Source organism: Bactrocera latifrons, unplaced genomic scaffold (assembly GCF_001853355.1).
Source record: "Bactrocera latifrons isolate USDA-ARS-PBARC rearing strain unplaced genomic scaffold, ASM185335v1 scaffold_62, whole genome shotgun sequence".
Lineage (NCBI taxonomy): Eukaryota > Metazoa > Arthropoda > Insecta > Diptera > Tephritidae > Bactrocera > Bactrocera latifrons.
The window spans coordinates 220,532-238,249 of NW_017537290.1; the positions used below are offsets into that span (position 1 = coordinate 220,532).

General features: G+C 38.0%; 1 protein-coding gene across 2 annotated transcripts; it reads left to right on the top strand.

The window, feature by feature from the left end:
- The first annotated feature begins 2,763 nt into the window (after window positions 1–2,763).
- LOC108975155 (organic cation transporter protein-like) lies at window positions 2,764–4,588 on the top strand. Of its 2 annotated transcripts, none has more exons than XM_018943469.1 (5): window positions 2,764–2,792; window positions 2,847–3,204; window positions 3,247–3,405; window positions 3,465–3,655; window positions 3,731–4,588. In XM_018943469.1, exons 1-5 carry the CDS (start codon window positions 2,780–2,782, stop codon window positions 4,513–4,515), a joined length of 1,506 nt encoding a protein of 501 aa, XP_018799014.1. In that variant the 5' UTR covers window positions 2,764–2,779; the 3' UTR covers window positions 4,516–4,588. The 2 variants fall into 2 exon arrangements, with proteins under 2 accessions (XP_018799014.1, XP_018799015.1); XM_018943470.1 differs by having other exon boundaries at window positions 3,262–3,405.
- Window positions 4,589–17,718: the final 13,130 nt, after the last annotated feature.

Consider the following 17,718-nt stretch of genomic DNA (forward strand, 5'->3'; position numbering starts at 1 on the left):
ACGCATCTTTGGTTTCATGACTAAACAATTCAGTACTCCACTTTCATCAAGCTACTAACATCAACTTTGATATTTTGGAAAATCTCTTGGGTTCTTGGACTGATCTACATTTTAGTATAAACCGAAACCTCATGTATAATAAGGACGTGTGAACAGTGCTAAGAGCGAAAAAGAAACATCAAAATATGTGAATACGAAAAACTTAAGGCTGAGAGAACTGTCTACTTGGTGTTATCAATTCTTCTTGCTYTTTACGTAGGTTACCTTTTATATTTCAGTGTTGCAATCTGGCGACTCACAACTCTATAGTAGTATTTGGAATTTTTGATGCCATACTTTTTCAGAACGTTTGACATACGAGCGCTATTTCTGTTGTTTACAGTTATTAAAAATATTCATTTCGGCCAACTAATAGAATTAAATCACGAACATTTTCACTCAATTATTTTTTACAACTTTCGTCGTGGATTAACTGTTTATCGATGGTATAGTGAATCTAATCGAGGTAGTGAATCATGAATTTCGTTAAGGTCGTTTTTGTTCCGATGAATCTTGGATTTATACGTATGATCCCGAAAGTAAACAGCAGTCGACTGAAGATACCTCAACCAGTGTGATAAAAGTGCATTCAGAATTGGTTCAAACGGAGAAAATTAGAAATACAGTAAAGCGATTTTCGATGATTAATATTTRTTTTTCTTCTCTAATCCCGAAATATAAAAGACAACCAATTTGGTATATTCATTTGTGTGTAATTTTACATGCTGAGACAGTACCACACTTTGGCTTCAAGTACTATCAGCCCCTACGATACTACGCTTCTTTAAGAAATAAAATGCGATGCGACTACATTGTAGACTCTACAATAACAATTGATTATAAAGTAAATACTATGCCGAGTGATTGCATCAGTTTTGGTCTTCGTACTATCGCTAATTCTCAAATACAAATACGAGGGCCAAGCACTTCTTGTCAACAAAAGCTTAAAAATAAATCATCGCTCATTCACATAAATATGATAAGGAACCAAAAGGGGCTCGTTGTTTTGCAAAATGYTTCTTTCGATATATGAAAATATGTAGTAGACATATACCATATGCTTGTATGTGCTCATATTGTTAAAGTCACAGGAGACAATTCCTCACTGCCAGTTGTAAGTTATCTCTTAACTGAAATATGAGGAGCTTGAACTCGATTGGTCGATACGATATGATGAATTTGTTGCCCCAATATCCGATTAGGAAGAAGTTTGTATAGTATTATTTGATATATAATTATATACGAGTGGTTTGRTAGAGAATTAATGGTGAATATGCTCTAGTTCTAGCCATTTGAATTCTTATTGGTGATAAAAATTGGATCGATTACGACAGCATTAAACGCAAAAATCATATGTGACAWCCATCAATTGCAAAACTGAAGGTATTGCTTTGTTTTTAGTGGGATCAGAAGGTCGTGCTATATTATGAGCTTATAAGATCCGATAAAACCATTAATGTGGAACGCTACAGACAACAACTCAYCTCGCTTGATTACCCAAACTAACCAAAAACCATCCATTTGGACAACGCTAAACCTCATGTTGCGAGGCCAGTTCAAAAATATTTGGAAAACTGCAACTGGGATGTTTTGTTCAGACCTTGCACTTTCTGACTAATATTTGTTCTTTTGAGATATAATCCAAAAATTGCCAGTACGCTGGGGAAATATACCGGCTTCTCTTATATAAACGCCAGATCGCTCGGATTGGATGGCTGGAAGGTATTTATTTACTGCAGACTCAATCAAGTGGGCACTGACCTCGTTCTTCAACTATAAGCCACAAGGGGCGGCCGTCATCTTTCCAGCTCTTTGGGGAGTTTGCAAAATATCTTGCGTTAGAAAATGGTGAGGTTGCGATATGCGTCATCGAAAATGCTTTTGATAATGCGTCCTTGCAAGCGTCATTAAGACATTCTAGAAAAAGAATGTGACCTCAAATTCCATGTCTTAGGCAATAGGCACGTGAAATTAGAATTTCCAAAGCCACCAAGGCACTCTACCCTATTCTGGAGCTACAAGCTAGGTATCATCAGATGGATGTATACCATGATCGTAACTTCCTTTGTCACTTATGGAGCGATTGTTTAGGCATCTAAGACAACGTAGACTTCGGTAGGCCTTCAACCAGCTGCTAAAACTCKCCTTCGTCTGCGCTTCWGGGGCAATGCGCACTTGTCCAACCGSAGCACTTGAAGTCATGCTGGAGCTCACATCGTTGCCTCTAGCTATGTTTCGCTCATGCAGTTCATGGTAGCAAAGGGTTTTGCCAAAAGRAAGTTAATGTCGTCTCAACAACAGAAAGCCTTAGSGGAAGACACACCACTGRGATTCTTCCAAGGGACGGTWTTATGAAGAGGGTAATCTAAGCAAAGAAGTTTAGAGGTACCCACGGCTCTAAGGCGAAGTGGAGTGATTCCACGCTCGACCTACTTCTMCCTATACCAATGAGACGTTTTCCGAGCGTCMWTCRAGCAGAAGTTTKTGATGTAAGTCAGTGTRCRGAAATCAGCGATCCCAGTTTAAGAGGWTAAGTCGTACTTATTGGAAAGTTATACCATCTCAAAAATTACTTTGTTTTGCTGTTAACTTTTCATGGAACACAACTGTATTGCTTGAAGTGTTTGACACTTTAATATTGTGAATGAAAAAATCATTTATTTTTTTTAGGTATTAAGTCACGACGTCCGAATTATTGAATTTTTAATAAAACTCATAAAAATAAATTTGAATACAAACAATGCAAAAAGAGGGTAAAATTTAATTAATTTAATTAGTTTATAATAATTTTTTTTTAACTCATACAGAAAAAAAACGTGTCGACCCGATTATCGCCATTTTGGGTAACGATTTGGGACCTTGGCAGTTAATTGTTTGTCTATGGATATTCTTGTCAAAATTTCCCACCGGTTGGGTGCAAATCTCCATGGTCTTCATGCAGACACCCGTTAAAGCCACGTGCAAAGGTGGTAGTGGCACGAATGCCACCGACGTTTGCGAAGCTCATTGCGATGGTTACGAATATGATCGCAGCATTTTCAAACAGAATATTATAATGGAATGGGATTTAATATGCGATCGCCAGTGGATAGAACAGCTGTCGCAATCTTTGGTTATGGTCGGCATTATGTTGGGCAATATGATTATGGGCGTACTGGCTGATAAGTAAGACAAATATAGTCTATACGATGTCATTGCGTGTCTCAGTATCTCTTTTTGCAGGTGGGGACGTCGCCCCATGTTTGTGGGCTCATGTGTTCTGCAACTTGTGGCAGGTTGTTTGGTCTCGGCATCTCCATGGCTTTGGTTTTATATKCTAATGCGGTTCTTGGATGGCTACGCAACTGGTGGCACAATGACCACAGGGTAAACTTAACTATACAACACAACATATATTCCCAAAACTCATTTTTTTTTCGGCGTAGATTTACAATCATCATGGAAATCGTGGGTCCAAGTAAGCGTGAAATAATGGCCATACTCTATCAGATACCATTCAATGTAGGTCACGCCACACTACCGCTATTTGCTTACTTTCTACGAGAATGGCGTTGGTTTCATTTATCATTTTCATCCTTCTCGATTGTTTATCTAGTTTTCTTTTTCACTGTTCCAGGTGCAGTAAGCGCATTATATTTCTCTAACACAATATTGCTTACTCTCTCTCTCTCTCTCTCTCTCTCTTATTCAGAATCTCCACGTTGGCTCATTATAACCGGTCGCAATGAGCGGGCTGCCAAACTGCTCGAGAAAGCCGCGAAACGCAATAAGATGCCAACCGATAAGATAACTCAAGATATAGAGGAGGCTCAACGTATCTTAACAGCGTCTGCAACTACAACCAAGGGTAATATCGGTGATCTATTCAAACATGCTTATCTGTGCCAGAAGACGCTTGCTATGGCTTTCAATTGGTTGGTTGTTTGTTTCGTTTATTATGGCTTATCAGAGTTTATGACTTCGCTGTCTGGTAACATATTCCTCAATATTGCCGCGAGCGCACTTTTGGGTATACCGGGAACCTGCTTGTGTGTACCAGCCACCAAATATTTGGGTCGCCGCCTTACACTGTTCCTATCAAACCTTCTCAGTGGCCTGTCACTTACGCTCTTGGCATTTGTTCCTAGCTTCAGCGGTCCCGTTAAGGTGATATTGGCATCGATTGGTTTGTTTGGTGCTGCAATCACATTTCCGAATGTCTATTTATATGCCGGTGAACTATTTCCAACTGTCGTGCGTCCTTCAGGCGTAGGATTGTGCTCTTTTGTCGGCCGTTTCGGTTCGATTGTTGCACCGTGGGTTGAAGGTTTAAAAAAATATTATATTTCTATACCTCCGGCTATTTTTGGCATATTCGCTTTCTTAGCTGCTGCTTCGGTTTTTCTTATGCCCGAAACGAAAGGTTATCCATTGCCGGAAACAATTGAAGATGGCAACACTTTTGGTAGAAATGTGCAGAAACCGCAAAATCAATAGTTAATATAATGATTTATGTAAAATTCCATGTGACTTATTACGGTTTTATTCATTAAAAGGATATTGGTTATTTTAAAAATAATTTTAATTTTAAGTTAAAATCAAAGGTAAGCGTCAAAATAATAAGAGCCAACTGTGAGAGCACGGTTATGGAAATGAAAATGTATTTTAATTCGAGTTTAAGTTTCTAAGACTATCACTTTGTTGCTTGGTATACATTCAAAGGTGAGGTTGGGTTATTCTGGTAGTTCAATAAGCCACGCAAAGACCAGTTTGGTCCATTGCGATACCAGATGGAGTTCACTTGCCAAGTCCAAGAGGAGTAGTCATCCCCTATGATTCTGCGGCCTCACAGTCGATTGCTCTTCCAGTGTATCCTTGCAGCGTAGTCTTGCCAAAGCAGGACAAGTGCACAAGAGATGCTCCATTGTTTCCGTGGTGCCCTGCTTCAGGCATTTTCTGCAGTCTTTTCGATCTGTTGCGGGCTACCAGACAGTGACTTGTTAGTATTCCCATCATGCACCTACAGTATCTTCTATCGAGTGTCAATAGGAATGCTATGTCCTTTTGACCTAACGTTTAGCACATCACTTTTGCAATTTTGCACCCTGATAGATAGTTCCATCGCGTTTTGATTTTCTTTACCATGGTTTACACATATAAAGTGTTTTGATGTCGCCGTAATGCCGAAATTTGTAGAGCTTCAGGTCTATGACTTTAGCCAAAAATTAATGAACTAAAATCACACCCACTTTTTAAAATGTTTAATTATTAATGTGCTGAGTAACTCACTTAGCATCAGCTGCGTGAGACGACCCGGCTTATCGCTTCTGCTCAAAGTTGTCGCGTTTAGAGGGTCAAGTCATCTTTTCTCCATACGAGTCTGAAAACAAATACAGTGTTGACATGTGTATATAGCGGCGGTTCGGCCTTAGAAAAGCTCTTGATGTGCTTGTGAGTACATTTGCTTCGTCGCGCCTTAAAGATAAGACTATACGCTAGACTACATGGCTGTTTACATATATACTGAACACGAACGAAAATAATTGTATGATTCATCCAAAATGATTCAATATTTATGACTTTGACAGTGGTTATTGTTTAACTAGTTAGATATGCCATTACTATAATCTTCTCTATAATCTTTACAATTTTCACTTCTTTGATTCTCATTTATTATAACTTCCGTTAAAATACACCAGACCTGTGACCAAAACTAACTGAATCAACTTACACATATCCAGAAATCAAAACGTAAAACCAATGCAATTCCCACAATAGCCCGGTCTACGTTACAGCGTTTTAACAGGTCATAGGCTCTTGTTTCGGCGATCTAATTCTGTTTGGATCGGTTAGTAAAAATATTCGGTTATCTTAGAGCGGTAGCGTTTTCCATTCATAGTAACGTACCGGTCTTCATCATCACGGCAGAAGTACGGCCATATGACGCCACCAGCCCATAAACCACACCAAACAGTAATTTTTCGGGTTACAATGGTGAATTATGGAGTACGTGTGGATTGCTGCCTGACCAATAACGGATATTTTGCTTATTGACCGAGCCATTTAGCCAGTAATGATCTTTATCACTTAGTTTTTCGATGAAAATACGGACCATTTTCAAGTTGTTGCTCAGCCCAATTCTCGATCATACGACAATTCTGGTTGTTAAGCGGCTTCAGTTCTTGAGKCAAGAGATGTGAAATGCCCAACGCTTGAGATCGAAATGTAAGCGACTGATTTSGATCTTCCTCAATTGATGCACTAACAATATTCCCGACACTACGGGCGCTTCTTTGTCTCACTGGCATGTGAACAGTTTGTATGACGACCATAAATTGGACATTGCGCTCGTAAAGTTAATGGCACTGAYTCCGAATTTCGGGAGTCAATTTTAATACTTTTGACTCGTTGTTGGATCAAATGCACCTATATGGTGGCATGCTTTCCATGAAGAAGTGGCAAACCTTACTGAAGAGATGATGCTTCAAGCGATATACGTATGAATTACGGCCTGCCCRTAAGAACAAACTTCCCAAGGCTTTTCGTACACAAATGAAATACTTCGGAAAATTACCGATACAATCCAAAAGGAGAAACTTCTCCTTCTACTCTAAAAACTAGAATTCGCTGCAGTGGGTTATAGTGATGATAAAAATTAAAACGAAAGTCGTTAATATAAAAAGTATATAARTATTCGATCCACTGATATATAGAAGATTTCGATTACTACATACATTATTACATACATAATTCTTCCTACTTGTTTTGCCACATCACTTTTAATCCTCAAACGTATGTCACGTCAATAAACGCGATGGTGACATAACAGTTTTGTTTACTTATTTGCGTGGATTTTAAGTTAAATCTCTCAACTGTTGTCTAATAAATTGATTTTCTTTGTATTTCACAACTGAAATGTAGTGYTTTAGTACTGAGCATGATCTAGCCAACGTAGCCGCTGTCTCTTAATTCKCTGAACTATGTCAATAGCGTCGTATATTTTGCATAGCTCATCGTTCCATCGACTACAGTATTCGCTGTTGCCAAACCGTAYCATAAATCTTCCGCAGAACTTTTCTCTCGAAAACTCGTAACTTCGACTCATCAGATATTGACCATATTTTACAAGCTCGGCCGGCAATCCATCGGCCGCACCGCTTTGTTGTTYTTCACACGGGTAATTGTTATTCGAACTTCTTCGTGGTCGGGCAAWGGAACGTTTGCTCCATAGTCATCGATTGGGKAATCGGGTTCACCATTTCCTGGTGATATGCTTTTAAGCCCATTTATCAGGCTGGAGAAGTGTTCCATTCATAATTTTAGTGCTGTGGGTATCAGTCACTAAATCACCCCTGCATCTTTCCGTATTTTCGAGCATTGGTAATGCTTGTCAAGCTGTAATCACGCATTTCGACCTCTGTTTTCTCTCCACTGCGGTACTACGATGCGATTTCCTGCTCGTCTCATAGTCTGTTCATTCCTTTAAAACTGATAATCTTTTAAAATTATTTTAACAAATTTACAGCTTTTAATATTCCTCAAAGTTAACTTTTAGATATATGAGACGTGACTTATCTTAAAAAATATCCTTTATATATCAAAACTTGCACCTCGATATCCTGATAAAGCTGTATCTACAGAGACGTCTTAACATAAGAAAATTATGGAATTATATTATATTAAGGCCTGATATGTACCAAATCCGAGTCTTCAAAGTAATATAAATGTATGTTTGTATGTATATATACATTCGCCTTAGAAACCGCTCGCTGGAAACCGGTTTTATACGTACCTATAGTCTCTTAGGCAAAGTTAATCAGAATAACCCGTAAAAATTTACCCTCTTTAATATACGTATGTAGAGCTGCGAGCAGTGAAATAGTAGTGGGTGTTAGAGCTATGTAAAATGCCGAACAATTTTAACATCCATTGAAATGCAAAAGTGGATTATATTTTCCAGGCTATGTTTATTACTAAAAATATTTAGATTTGAATATGTACAAGATATGTTTATTTACAAAGATGTGTTTATGTATGAAACTTGTTGGGAGCAGTAAAATAGTAGTAAAGTACTAAAAATCAAAAAAAGAAATACTGAAAGATTTTTGCAAGTTTTGTCTATAGGAGATCACAGTACTTGGTAGCATGATCATGACTTTTGATAACTGCACTTCATCGCTTCTTCAGAGAATCTATGAGACTGTGGCATATTTCCGGTGGTATGCTCTGCCATGATTGCTGCACTACGGTCCACAACTCATTGTTGTTTTTTGGGTTTATCCTTCCACGCGGCTTTCTTGACGTGTGCCCAACGGTTCTCAACAGGCGATTGAGCTGACCTATCCATGACATCAATTCCATTGACCCGAAACTACTCCTTTGCCACCCTACTGGTATGCTTGGGGTCATTATTCTGCTGAAATATCCTTTTCAGCGGGTTGTTATCTTCAGCAAATGGTATCATAATATACTGCATTATATCCACGAATTTATGTCGGTCCGTTACGCTGGTAATCTTGTGAATTGGGACTGCACATAAAAATTGGGCCTGTAAGAAAAACAACCAAACCATGAAATTCAAACCGCCAAGCTTGATAGTTTTTGTGCTGAATCTGGGGTCGTACTCTTTATTAGGGGAGCGTCTTAGATACTGACCGGGACCCTTTACCGGTACTTATCGAGGACTGCGGACATATAAATTATGTTCATGTAGAAGTCTTCTCACTGTATGAACACCGTAGGCCAGGTTCAGTTCATTCCGAATCTCCATAGCTGACATTCTAGGTCGAGTCTTGGCACATCTTTCAACTATTGGTGTAAAATTCTCGGAAAGAGTCCATATTGCGCCCCTTTTTTCGTCTTTTTTTTTATAAATAATTGCATTGTGAGTCGTTGTGGCTTAACACCCTACAATCCTTTCCACTCCCTTGTAGAATTTACCGTAGTTTATGACAGATTGAATACATTCTCGTTTTTCGTCACTGCAATGCTTCTCGCGGCCCAAAAAAAGTGCAAAGTCATATTACTTACTTTTTGTTTGATAAAATTAAATTTTTTTATTAAAAATTATCTCATCGTTCACTACTATTCTATTGCTCGCTCACAAAAACAGATATCCCAATAAAATTGGCTTTAAAAAAGTAACSGTAAGTAATTTACACTTATTGTTGTATATAACAGGATCGTTATACTTCACAGAATATAACTAAAATAATGGTCGACGGCAATATCATAAAAGAAACAAAATTTAAAGCAAAACTCTCTTGGCCAATAGACACTACTATTTCAATGCTCGCAACTGTATGTAAAGCTCGGAGGCTTTTTTGTATAAAAACGGTGTAAAAGTTTTTTCCCTTATTCCCTCAAAAAGCAATGCTTAATTAACACACGAAATGCTTTATGATCCATTCTTTTGTAAACTAACACAAGTTGCTTTACAGAATTCTATATTTTTTTAATACCTAATAGAAATCTTATAGATGTTAGTAGTAGAGTAATAGTATTATCGATATACATACATATGTGTCAGCCTCAGTGAAGCGTGGACTTTTCTTGGAATTAAAAAAAGAAAAGCACAGACGCATTTTCTTATCGAACAAGGTTATATTGCCAGGTTATCACTAGAATCCCACAATTTTCCAATTCTTGCGTGCTCTGCTAAAGCTTTCGATGTATGTAGTGATATATATGAGTATGTGTACATATACTAACAGTATATACATATTTGATTTTCACATCGAACGCGCTGTGCAATTGATGAGCACGTTTCGCAATACAAGTATTATTGTTATGTTGTTGTTGTTACAATTCTTTACTACACCAATTTTGACATCAAAACAAACAAATCAATTTACCACACTCGCTCACTTCTCTCACGCAAAGTCTCTGCGAGCGAGCAAACATTTCAAAATAATCTGTTTTACTTGTTTATAGACTTGTGGCCGTGCATGCGTTCGGAGATTATGTGTGAAGTGGTTGGCATATCTGGAAAATGTTGTAAGCCTGCTTGCAGATGAAGGGACGTTTTCAAGTGAGTGAGCAGGGGAAGGTTGTAGAGCGTTATAAAAAGAACGGTACAAGTCGAATTTTATGAGTGCAGAATAATAGCGTTAAGTACCGTAACTTGGGGTTTAATTGTAAGGAATTGAGATTTCCGCTGAACCTACCGTGTGTCTAAGATCAATAAACATTTATACCTTGGTAAGACGTTATAACTACTTCCTTTCCTTCGAACAATCGATTTCACTCTCTTTTTCTAGTTTAGCCTCAGTGGTTACTTGAAGTGAAATAAAGAACAGCGAAGGAAGCAGTTCGATTAGGTGAGATTAAGAGCTCGATCTTAACAGATATTTCATTTGGACAGCTTAGAACGCCGGTGCGTAGTGGTACTTAAAAACTCCTATATGTTATACTGAACCATAAGAACATTGTAAGTCGACAAGGCACTTTAAGCCCACAGTATCACAAATATGTTAAGACGACTTATTTCAGTTTCCCCTAAGTCTTCTGGTTCGCCGAAGCTAAGATTACCGAGATGCTTCAGCCTCTGTCTTGTAACAACTCCATAACTTCCATACAACTATTTAAACTAGCATCCGACAAGATATTTAGCATGAATGACCATTGGACCAGCGTGTAGAAAGAACTCTTACGATTGCGGCAAATAGCCATTTCTCGCTGAGAAAAACTAAAACACTAGAGTTGTCCGGTAACCTAAAGCTAAAATTGACGGAGAGCTCCTTACAGAGACAAATATGCGAAAAACTAACTTTGCCCCTCTTGCTTGAGCAAGAACTGTAGTCAGTCAAGCTTCCCAAGAGAGAGTTCGCTCTATGGGCTCTTAAATGGTTACAAGAAGATYCGACGTTTTCAAGCCAAATTTCTGTTTCAACTTGTAATCAGAGCAAACAGAAGAAATTCAAAAGCTCTCATTTTATCCCGAAAAAGAGAAAAAAAAACAACGGTTTGGTGTAGTGTCTGAGCCGGTGGAATCATCGGCCCATGTTTTTTCAAAAAKGATGCCGCTGAGAACGTACTCGTCAATGGCGACCGTTATCGCGCCAGGATAATCGACTATTTGATACCTGAGATTGAAGGTCATGATGTCGATGACATTTTGTTTCAACAAGAATCACATCAATCAATTGATTTATTGAGGAACCATTTCGGGCCGTTCGTTGGCCACATAGTACATGTGATACCACACCGTTAGACTTTCTTCTATGGGGATATGTAAATTCTAAGCGGACAATCCCGTTTCGATTCAGGTCTTGGAGCATCATCACGCGTTTCATTCGCCAGTTACCAGTACGAAGGCGTCATCGAAACTTGAACGCAACGGAGGACCATCTTAGACGTAGCCGCTGCCAACATTTGGATGAAATAATTTTCAAAAAATAAATGCAAAGCAATGATCTTTCGAATGATAATAAAGATTTCCCATTAAATTTGAAGTTTTTTTTTTACAAAAAGAGAACTTCGAAGAGGATCACCCTTTACTTTCACGATGAATCACTATTGCGTTAGGCTTGAGAGAAAATGATCGATATCCGATATTTTGGATGTCATTATTGATGTCTTCGATTTTTTCGATTATTAGCAAAAAAAAATTATTTTATTTTTGTTTATTCAGAATTATTTTCGACATAAAAAATATATTGCTAATTGTTCATGTTGGAAAATTACCCCGCTCACGGATAATATGTAAATTAAGCAGTCAAGCTAATCCTTGCTCATTGAGCTTCACTTTCGAAGCGGATCAACACAACTTTAAATAAAAATTGTTTTCATTTCCCACGCACCAAACGCACAATTGAGCTAAGCACCKCGCAATAAAATAAAATGTAACAACAAAACCAACTACAACGTGGGCAAAGGTGACGACAGACAAGAAATGAAGCCACAAGTATACAAACAAACAAATCAGTGCAAGCGCCTGTTAAACCAACTTTTTACATAACTACAAGTACACCCATTTATGTGTGTATCTACTGTATGAATGTGTGTATGTATGTGTGTTGGCTKGCATAWGTATTTGTGTATTTAAGCAGGAAAACGCTGCGGAAGCATACGTTTATTTGTGAAATGCGATAATTTAATTGTGGCCTTACATTCATTGCACCCCTGGGAAGCAGCAGAGGGGAATGCACACAGCATGCATACATGTATGTATTTATGTATGTACCATTGCGTTTGTTGTTGTTGAAAGTTAAATTAACAATCGTGTTTACATTGCTTTGTAACAAGATTGCACTTAAGATTGTCAATTTGACAGGCGCCGGTGGCATAAGCGCAAGCGCAACACTGCCACGCCTCGAGTGCAACCCCTAACGCCTAGTCGATGCACACACACATACATACACATGCTCAAGCATACGTTTCGCCTCRATATTAGATAGTTTGCACTGACATGCGAATTGAGAACGTTTAATCTCACAACCAGCGCAGTCAACTACTACAGRCCTAGGACGAGAGCGGTGGGAAGACGGCTGCAAGTGAAGAAGCACGACATAGAAATTGCCGTTAATGAAAAGGTTTGYACTTCCGCCGCATCAGTGATGCCATTTGGYTAGTAGCATATGTATGTTTKYACTCGTATGTATGTATGTATGTCTAATAGTTTCGCCGCAGCGTTACTGGTCATGTCAGCGGTTTTTCTCGCCTTCGGCAATTGTTTGCGGCGTTTAGACATGGGAACGCGTGCGCGACGCGTGGCAACTTCGACAGCAATGATCGTCTTTAAATGCGCGTGCAACAAAAAAGCAACAAAAAACAGCAAAGTGTTGGCAGAAAATATGCCAGCCAGAAGTCGCATGGAGTTTACTCRATGAGAATGATTGCTGGTTATTTCTGTGAACGTGTCACCGGTTATCTTGCCGAAATCATTGACATGGCTAATTTCTGTTTTTAAGTCAATCAAATTATATGTAGACATAATTCAATTGCTGCATATTAAAATGGAAATAAAGTAGTTCGCGAGCCCATAGTAAAAGATTTGCTCTCTTCTTGAGGGTAATCCTAAAAATTTCCCGAAAATGCGTTTACAAGCACAAGTTTTTTAATCGCTTATGCTTATTTAAAATATTCGTTTCAGTAATGTAAACATTTATTTCATAAAAATAAGTTACGAGACATTTATGCCACTAGAAGCATTTAACAATCTAGTTTATAAATACCTCTAAACGTCAATTGTCACTTTAAGGTCAGTAAGGTTATAAGTGTGGAAGTACCTAAAATGATATCGTTATATAATGGTCAATAGAAAAGTACGGYCTGACTGTGCCYAAAAAATAAGGTGACATTTRAATTTAAACTGCKCGCGTCGAAGGAYTTGGAKAATTATCTTTTTAGGTTGGTAGTACTGTCAGTGACATTTATGTCAMATTTCATGTCAAAATATTCATTAGTGTTTGAGATACGTGTCGTTTTGTGAGCTGCTAAAAGTGAGTTTTTCGTTTTTTGCGATKTCGAAATTTGYTGAGYAAAGAATTTGCATTAAATGATCATTTCGCCAAAAACTCARCCCATATCGTGCCGCAACCACCRTATTCAMCTGATTTGGCGCCGTGCGACTTCTGACTATTCACCAAGCGCAAAAGACCGCTCCGGGACACCATTTTTATACGATAGAGGAGATTCAAGCCGCAGCGAAGACGGAACTGAAGGCCATCCTGGRWAGTGACACTAGAACCAGTGTTTCGAAGATTGGAAAATCCGTTGGCATAATGYACYACATCTAKTGGGRATTACTTTGAAGGGGATGAAATTGATTTGGAAGAATAAATAAATACAATGTCACCTTATTTTTTGGGCACAGGAACTTAATYCATATGCTTTTTATTTAACCACAACCTTCAAAACCKCATGYATAAATTTGACAGCTCTCAGATCGTTAGTTTGTGAATTATATCATTTTGAGCGTAGCAACATTTGTTATTGTGAAAAAAGTATAAATTATTGCTTTTGAAGAAATAAAGATATTTCTAGTTTATTGGATCTAGATCTAGAGATTATAGCCGAAATTCTTCTTTTCGCAATTTGGTGCCACTTCGAAACACCAAGCGCAACTAGATCCTTCGCCACCTGATTCCTCCGTAGAATTTCCTTTTCCTCTGCTTCCCCGGTGTCCTAGCCAGCGTAGCCGCTGTCTCTTAATTCGAAATTCATCATTCCATCGAATGTGATATTCAAAGCACCATAAATCATCCGCAGAACCGTTCTTTCGAAACTCGTAACGACTCATCAGATGTTGTCATGGTCCATGCCTTTGCCATAAAGTAGGACGGGAATAATGAGTGACTTATAGAGTTTTGTTTTTGCTTGTCGAGAGAGGACTTTACATCTCAATTGCTTACACAGTCCGAAGTAGCACCTGTTGGCGATTATCTTTTGCGTTGGTGTTAATGCTGGTTCCAAGATAGGCGAAATTATCTACGACTTCAAAGTTATAACTGCCAACAGTGAGGAGGGAGCYTAGTAGCGAGTGCGACGACTCGTTCATCACCAGACCAATTAGCTTCGCTTACTTATGCAGTCTGGATAAAGCAGAACTATAGGTGAGGTTGTTAAGGCCAATGATATCAATAACCTCGGCGTACACCAGCAYCTGTACACTCTTATAAAAGATTTAGCCTTCTCGATTCAACTCGAATTATTTTCCCCAGCAGTATTTTGATTAAGTGACACGAAAGGGACTCACCTTATCTGAAACTTTGGTATCGAACGGCTTGGAGAGGTACTTCCCGATACTGACGGAGCTTTTGGTGTTGCTCAACGTCAGTGTACACAGCCCTATTAGTTTGGCACGGACACCAAATTCTGACATAGYGACATAAAGGCAGCTCCTTTTCGTGCTGTCAAAAGCAACTTTGAAATYGACAAAGTGGTGGTGCGTGTCGTTTCTCTTTTCACGGGTCTTTTACAAGATTTCTTGCATGGTAAATATCTGGTCAGTTCTTGATTTTCCAGGCCTGACAATGAGATTTAATCTTTCACACAATATGCTCGATAAAGCCTTATATGCGATGTTGAGCAGGCTTATCTCCTGGTAATTAGCGCAGATTGTGAGGTCTACCTCTTTGTGGATTGGGCAGAGCACACTTAAATTCCAATCATCGCAAAATGYTTYMWYCSRWYMWWWTTTWMMAARRARSYWWTKSMWKCTCCTTATCAGGTTTTCGTCGCCGTATTTGAATAGTTCCGTCGGCAGTTCATCGACCCCCGCTTTGTTTTTCTTCAGATGGGTAATTGCTATTCGATCTTCTTCATGATCGGGCAATGGAACTACTGCGCCTTCGTCATCGATTGGGGTGTTATATTTTTACTACCACTCAGTAGGCTGGAGAAGGGTTCTCTTCATAATACCAGTATGTTCTGGTTATTAGTCGCTATATTCTTATTACCTCTGGGGTTTCAAAAAAAAAGTATGTTCCGGTCTTGAATGCATTTCCGGTAACTGCCTCAGGAAAATCGGTCATCAAAGATTGATATGCTAAGCTTAGACCTGATGAAATGAACAACGAAGACGGTGAACACAAATAAATCCACAAAATTATATTGTAAGACGTTGGTTGCAACACCAAGCACTACAAAGATATCAACTGAACGTGTACATCATATCATTCACGACAAAGCTCTGAGCATAGTTTCGACCACTGCTTGTGCCGATATGTGACGATAAATGAATTATGGTTCCATCGYTTCACTTCGAAGTCCAATCCACAGTCATCCGATTGGACTGCACACGCTGATCCCGCTCTAAATCGTGGAAAAAACAGTCGACTGGCAAGGATAAGGTGTCGGTATTTTATTATTCGCATGGAATACTTTTTTTTTGACGACTTTAAACAAACAAATAGCGATTATTGCATAAGGTTATTGGACCATTTGAAACACGATACCGAATTAATCCCTTCAAGAGAACAGCATATGTTAATAAAAAACGAATTTAAAACAGAAAATGCGTTTAACTATAGTGATACGAAAACTTTTAAACTGTCCTGTTATGTGTTRAAATTTTCCTCTTTACATATTTATATTTTCAAATTATTCTGTGCTGCTCTTCTTTGGTGAACTGCTTTGTCAAATTTAAAGCTTGATATTTATTTTGAAGCCCTAGTGTCACCCTGTACTGTTGAATAAACTTACTTTATCAYAAAACSTGTAGCTTTATCCACACGTATCGARCTTTTACTTTCCGCCACATTTAAGCAAAGCTTTTTGACAGGGGCATGCGCGGTCACAGTCGGATATAGACATTTATTTTTGGAGTTGCTGACAGAGAARCAAAACATAAGAAATAATACAAATTTGCAGAAGCTGGAGTAAGTTAGTAGTAAAGTTTATATATACATACATATGTATATAGAGATATATAGAAAAATTATTTTTAAATTTATTTACATATATATTCTACATAWAATGGGTGTTTCTTTAGAATGTTAATTTAAAACCCCTTAATTTTCAACCGTTTATTTCAAATTCAAAATTAATACGAAAATTGTGCTGAAAAAGGAATATTAAAAAGTAAAAAACTTAAAAAAAATGTCGAACTAGCTTCTTTTATACCTATTGGGCCGCATTAATCAGAAACCTTCCTTTCCAGCTCAGAATCATCATCGAAAAGAACAGATAAGTTTTCTTATGTTATATACTATATGTGACACTCTGACAATAGTTTTGCAGGCTGTTAAAATTAATTGCAAAAAAATATTGTTCCTGATTGCTAAAAAATCGGGATTACTTACCTTTTTGTATTAGGGCTTGTGAAACTTCAGAAAGTCTTAGAAGAGGAAAGGAAGAGAAATTAAATTTTTTGTGATAATCTTAGGACACTTTTTTGCTTTATAAATTTATAGTGATTAACAGTATATGCAAAGGAGACAATGATTTGGAACCACCTTAAGTATAAAGCACGCTATATGCGGCCTTAATTMAATTTTCTGAGTTTTCTATATTCTCATAAAATCACCCTTTAAAACGCTCGCAGTGCGTTTATCCCCAATTTCGACCTTCATTTATGACCTTCTTTACGTAGTTACTACAGTATACGTATCACGTTGTACTCGCGCACACAAATATTCGTAAATACATATGTATGTAYATCCTCCTTCCTTAAGTAGCTTATTACCTATATATGGGACAGTACAGTGAATCGGATAACTAAACGGATCGAACAAGTTAGTTAAAGTAGATATTTACAATTTGAACAGAATCGGTTAAGTTTTGGAAATTCGGGAAGGTCTTGAGTTGACTCGAAATCACGCGTTTTGGGAAATTATTCTACGCAGAAACCAGCGTCGTAATCCACGATACCGATGAAATAAACAACACTTAAACTTTTTAGTACTCATACACCATCCCGTAAAACCATTCATATAAATGTTTAAAGATTACATTTTTCAGACAGTGAATTCAAGAACCTTGCATAAGAATAGGTTTTTTTGATAACTTTATGGTACTACATAGATATATCAAATCTAAGATGGCTTCCATAACAAAGAAGTTCCTCTAAATTTTGTGTCGAAATCAAATTTCTGGTGCCGAAATAATCAGAATGTTGGAAACAGCCTTCAATGATAATAATGGTAACGAGAAAATATTTTTGATTGWTACGAACCACGTCCAAGACGGCCATCAACATCAACTGATGATCAACAGTCAGAGATCTTATTGGCATCGTTGGAACCATTTTGAAAGTTC